This window comes from Oreochromis niloticus, linkage group LG6 (assembly GCF_001858045.2).
Source record: "Oreochromis niloticus isolate F11D_XX linkage group LG6, O_niloticus_UMD_NMBU, whole genome shotgun sequence".
Lineage (NCBI taxonomy): Eukaryota > Metazoa > Chordata > Actinopteri > Cichliformes > Cichlidae > Oreochromis > Oreochromis niloticus.
In genome coordinates this window covers 8,668,104-8,674,083 of record NC_031971.2, presented here as the reverse complement: position 1 = coordinate 8,674,083, position 5,980 = coordinate 8,668,104, and the positions used below count along the sequence as shown (strand labels likewise).

Below are 5,980 nucleotides of genomic sequence, written 5' to 3'. Positions count from 1 at the left end.
GGCAGATGGCCCCGCCCCTCCCTGAGCCTGGTTCTGCTGGAGGTTTCTTCCTGTTAAAAGGGAGTTTTTCCTTCCCACTGTCGCCACAGTGCTTGCTCATAGGGGGTTATATGATTGTTGGGTTTTTCTCTGTATGTATTATTGTAGGTCTACCTTGTAAAGCGCCTTGAGACAACTGTTGTTGTGATTCTTTTTCTGTATAAATAAAAATGACATTGAAATAATATAATAATATAGTAAAATAACATAATAGTCACATGGAGACATAGGGCACTGTTAATTCCTTTAGTACATTTTCATGACAATATAGTCATATTTTTAGTTTATGTGCAGAGAACAGAGACAGTTTGCTGAGGTACAGATGATGATGTTGGGCCATCACCAGAACAGCTTCAGTTCATTTGGCTTTGATTGGTCCAACTATCAGGAACTGTAATTATATGATGAAACACAATTCTTTCACGCTGGCCTGAGATCTGATATCTGTGAAGACTATATCATATAAATAAATCCTTTTACGAGTCCACAAGAAACACCACAAATCACAGGGCAGTCTGTGATCTTTCAGGACAGAGACATCAACAACAGTGACAGGACCCTCAGCGTCTTTCTGCTGAAGCTTTCAGGCCCGGCTCAAATTTGAGCCGCAAGCCTTTGGATGAAACTTAATTCAGGTCTTGACCAAAGTACATTTATGGTCAGTTCATACTGTATATCTTCTATATATATTCAGGGTAATAAATCAACGGTTTACACAATAGTAAAAGTTTCATTTCTCAGCTTCATTTCCCTCCAACCACTTTATGAAAGGCAAAAGCAAAAACTGCTGATGAGTAACTTTGCATAAATGTGTGCAGCGTTGCAGCTTTTCAGATGATAAGGCTTCATAATGACACCGGTGACTATACAATGGTCACCATTCAGACAGAAAGGCAGTTGTTAGAGGGTGAATGGCAGGAACACTGTGTCTGGTGCCTCTTCTCTTGCCTCTGTGTATCAGTGAGTATTCAACATCAGTTTCTATATTTAACTGCTGGTTCTTACTGCATAATTCTGTCTGTATAATATGAAAATGATTAAATGCATCGAGTTATGCCAAACCTCTCAGAAACTGTGCACGGTGGGTATTCAGAATTGCTGTTCGGCACATATACGCAGAGCACAGTCAGAGCCTTACCCTCTGCAGCTTGAAGTCACACAGAGGTAACCCACTCGCTCTCTGTCAGCACTCAGTCGGAGTCTCATGAGTGAAGTGTTTTTTTCTTTTGTTTTGCTCTTCTACTCTTAAGAGCTCCATTAGCCACACAGAGGGCACAATATGTTCTGCATTGCGTCTCAAAGTTAGCATTGGTTAGTGATCATGGCCTGTTTTAGGTTTATAAATCATTGGTTTACACCATATTCCTCTGAATTAATGTCACAAACTGACAAACTGACAGTGAGATACACTGAAGCATGTAGAACATGTAATTCAAATCAGTGAGTGCACGAGCAGAACAAGAGCATGAAGCTGAGATCAAACTTCATTTGCTTCCATCTATAAGGTGCAGGTCACTGAGGTCTTCTGACAGAAACCTGCTGGTGGTTCCTCGTTCTAGGCTGAAAACGAAAAGAGACTAAGTGTGTCTTCAAGGTTGTGGCTCCTAATCTATGGAATGCACTAATATTATATTTGATCTCTGCGGTCTGAACATTTTAAAGAGCAGCTCTACTAATTTGTACAGGCTTGATTTTAGGTAGTGGATATTATTATAGTCTTTTAATGTTTGTATTTATTTTTTGTGGATTATTATTTTGAAGCACTTTCTCTATAGAAACATTTTACCTTCATTTCCCTTCTGTCATTTTATGAAAGCCAAAAGCAAAAAGAGACGATAAGTAACTTTGCATAAATGTGTGGAGCTTTGCATTTGCAGCTGATAAAGCTTCATAATGACACTATGTGACTATGCAGTGTCCAATATTCAAACTGAAAGGCAGTCATTAGAGAGTGAATGGCAGCAACACTATGTGTGGTGCCTCTTCTCTTTTCTCTGTGTATCAGTGAGTGTTCAGCTACAGTATCTATATTTAATGGCTCTGGTGCTTACTGCGTGGTTCTGCCTTACGTCTGAGAGCAGACATTTTACAGGTACAAAGAAAAACTGGCAGTGACCTGGTGGGGCGGGGGATTCCTCTTTCAGGTGTGACGGTGAACACAGAGGTGGCTCTGCAAAAGAGAATCATTGGAGGTGATGAATGTGAGCGACAGTATCATGTACAGCTCAGAGCAGTTTATCCACATGGACCTTCCAGCTTGTGTGGAGGCTCTTTGATCAGTGACCGCTGGATTCTGACTGCAGCTCACTGTCTGAAGCCAGGAGGGTGAGGAGATCAGAGCAGCAACTAAAACTTGTGAACCCAAGGAATGTCTAGTAGCCATGTTTTTGCTATTCAGTAAAAAGTAAAATACATTCAGACAAGATGAGAAATAGAATATGGTGACCATCAGTAATCAAGTTTTATGTTTGCTGTGCACATGCAGGATCATGTTTGCAAATCTAAGTGTGCATCAAGGGGGTCCGGAGCAAGAAGTGCAGATAACAGCAGAAGCTGAGATCTATACAGACAAAGACACCAGCACAGGCAGAGTTCATGACATCATGCTGCTGCAGCTACCTAGCAGCTCTGATGTCCAACCTATAAAACTACCTGACTGTGATGAACCTCCTAAAAGGCGAGTTGTGGATGTTTCTGCTTCAGTTTCATGTGTTCTGACAGATACTGACCCGTCGTGCTAACTTCAGTTTCAGATTGAAATGATACATTTATATTCCCGCGACTCTAAGTTTCTTGCTTTGAAGTTTTTTTCTTAAAGTTTCTTCTTGACCTGAGCTCTGTGCTGTGAAGTGAGTTCACCATATGTGGAATATCTTTCCTTTATCTTAACACAACGGTGGGAATCCGGATAAGTACTCACAGGAAGCTGCTTATCAATTCAAAGCCCTGGTTATCAAGTTAACCAGGGCTTTGAATCCTAATGGATGTGGCTAAACTATACTGGCAATGCAGGTTTTAAAAAGGAAGATAAAACTGTAATATTAGAAAAATATGAAGGGTTTAAATGCATAATACAGACTGAAGGTAACAGCTGCTGCAGAAAAATCAGTGTTGTGTGTGTGTGTGTGTGTGTGTGTGTGTGTGTGTGTGTGTGTGTGTGTGTGTGTGTGTGTGTGTGTGTGTGAGTGGAAAATTGCTGTAGGGTAGCTTAGTAGTAAAAGCACTATATGAACGTGCAAGAACTTCAGAACCTTTGTTCAATAAGACTGGATGAAATCTATATCAATAAAGTCTAGCCCATTTGAAGACAAGCAAGAAAAACAGCAAAAATCCTGACTGATATCACGGCCTATCATTACACAGGAGAATCTGATGGATCATTAATCAAGTATTTCATTTAATTAATGTTTGAAAGACAGTTTCAGCTTTTATTCTGTCAGCTACAAACTTTCTGCTGTTTATTACTGTAAGAGAAAATAAAACTTAATATAACAACAGAATTTAAACATAGGCTGCAAACTGAAAAATATCTATGAAAAAATGCTATTGAAGAATTTTAGCCCCTCCCACTGTCCATGTAGTACAGTAGGAGGGTCTAAAGTTGAAAGTTTCAAGGGATCTTCCAGGAATGGTGATGCTGCTTTTCTGGACAAATGATCTCTAAGCTTGAACCTAACCAGAGGGATATAGTACAAAGAAAATTCAACAAGGCTTGGCTTACTTTGTGTTAGCTGGCTTGAGAAAACGTAAAACACCAGTCAGTGTCACGCCGCCGGGTATATCAACTTCTCTTTTAAGCTGTGCTTTCTGCTTCATGCTCCGTGCCCACGCATGTAACAAGGGCTGCTACAAGGCCCTTTAAAACAGGAAGTAGCATGTGCTGCAGTGAGCTTGAATGGTTTCCCACTGCGTTGAGCAAGCACAGTGCAAGCATGCTAGCCAGGTGTGGCACATGATGATAAAGTGGTGACTAAAACTATATAAAGGACATAACTAATATAACAGCAGGTCAGGGTTAATCTTACAATTTTCTCTGGTAAGAAGTCAAAATCCTTCATATAGAACTCTGAAGTTACCTGAAGAGATGAGATCCTGCTTCATAGTACAGGCCTCAGGGCAACATTTCAAAGTTAACGTGCAAAACAATCAGTATATATGTATTTGTATGTAACTGACAAAAAAAAGGAGAGAAAAGCGTCCAAACACTTCTTGTGTCATTCCAGAGTTGAGATCGCAGGTTATGGTGCCATCACTGGACTAGCTAATGAGAAAAGAAGTAAGATGATTTTTAACAAATTTGTTGTATTAAGAAAAAACAAACCCCCAAACTGTTACTTTATTAGTAAAGAGATGTTGCAGATATTTGTACTGAAATTGTATTTTGCTTCATTTCTAATGTGTTCAAAGTAAAAACAAGCTTTTCCTGTGAGCTCAGACCATTTTATTTCTTTCTGCTGCATTTCTGCATAAAATACAAATCTGCATCATTTTTTAAAAAAGTGCTTTAAGCTGAACTAATTTGTCCCTTTTTTCTAGAACCTGGTAAATCACCCTCTCTTCACTGTGCAGAGACTGAGGTTGTCAGCTGTACAGAGCTCAATGATATTTTACAGAAAAAATTCCCCGAGGTCCACCGAGTCAAGAGCTATCAACACTGGTTCTGTGGACAAAGTCCTGGGAAAGATATATGCCGAGTGAGTGTGCATGATCCCTCAGCTCACAGCTGTATTTATTAACCATTCAAAATACAGAAAGATTTCATTAAACTGGGAAACTGTATTTCTGTCTTGCAGGGAGACTCTGGTGGAGGAGTGGTTCATAATGGCAGGATTTATGGGGTCTCTTCTTTTGTGGGAGATCCGGACTTTGTATGCAGAGCACCGGCTGCCTTCATGGACCTCTGTGATCCTGAGTATGCAGATTGGATCAGGAAAACTATCAACCCATAAAAAGCTGTGAGGTGTGGATAACTGTAAACAAGCTGAAATAAATAATCTTTTAGAGTTTAGCTTTGCAAAAGCATGCAAAACGTAACGGAAGTTGAATAAAACACAATAGAAATAGAAAAAAATGCCACAAAGCTGAAAAACTGAACAAAAAACAAACAAAAAACAAACACAAATTACAACAGAAATAATAATAACAATATAAAAAAACCACAATAGAAGTAGATAAAACCCTTCTCATCCTAAAACTTGGTGGCAAAGTGGAATATGGTAAGGAAAGGCTCATTTAAGTGCTTTCATTACTCAAAGGTTCCTGTTAATTATGCATGAAGTGATTTCTGGAGGGGAATGAAACTTAACTGAAATGCTCCCTGTGACATTTTGACCTGTCAAACGCAGGCGTAACTCCTGTTATTCATTGTTGTATTGCAGGTCTGCTGTGCACGACGTCTGTGAATCTGAGTAATTTGGTTCAGATGAAGGAATAAGACTGCTCAGATGCTTTGGCTGTCACGTAATGATTCCTCAGGTTAAGGTGTCTTTGGTGCCCTAACTAACTGTCTGTGCACATTGAACAGAAATCCTGCCATGACAGAACACACTAATGCCTTTTCAAGGGAGAACCGATCCTAATCTGAGCTGTCAGCCCCAAGTTCTCTGCAGTCATCAAATCAAGCATAATCTGGTTTGAACAGGCTCCGTGCCTCACTGCAAAAGCCTTTTTACCAGCTGCTGTTTGACAAATTGCAAAGCCTCTGAAGAGACTTTAGAATGGGGGAAAAAAGGATACGAAGAAAGAGCTGTACAAAAAGCTATCCATGCACTCCTACTGTTTAACATTTCACTTGGAGTTTAGTGACTGTATTGTATCTGTGTATTGCATTATAGTTTCTCTGAGAGCTTTGCTCCCTGAAGATTTTATGACCTGTGAACGCTGAGTCTCTCTTGTGGCTGTAAACCAGTCTGCTCAGCATGTCACTGCATGGCAGAGTTTC

At 39.9% G+C, this 5,980-nt stretch overlaps 1 protein-coding gene across 3 annotated transcripts; it reads left to right on the top strand.

Annotated features, from left to right (window-relative positions):
- The first annotated feature begins 903 nt into the window (after window positions 1-903).
- LOC109202569 (kallikrein-8-like) lies at window positions 904-5,698 on the top strand. 3 transcript variants are annotated; one of them, XM_019360326.2, is made up of 7 exons: window positions 904-999; window positions 2,184-2,364; window positions 2,525-2,716; window positions 4,263-4,315; window positions 4,576-4,733; window positions 4,833-4,999; window positions 5,418-5,698. In XM_019360326.2, the coding sequence occupies exons 1-6, from the start codon at window positions 951-953 to the stop codon at window positions 4,986-4,988; spliced, it is 789 nt and encodes a 262-aa protein (XP_019215871.1). In that variant the 5' UTR covers window positions 904-950; the 3' UTR covers window positions 4,989-4,999; window positions 5,418-5,698. The 3 variants fall into 3 exon arrangements, with proteins under 3 accessions (XP_019215871.1, XP_019215872.1, XP_019215870.1); XM_019360327.2 differs by having other exon boundaries at window positions 4,609-4,733; window positions 4,833-5,698; XM_019360325.2 differs by having other exon boundaries at window positions 4,833-5,698.
- Window positions 5,699-5,980: the final 282 nt, after the last annotated feature.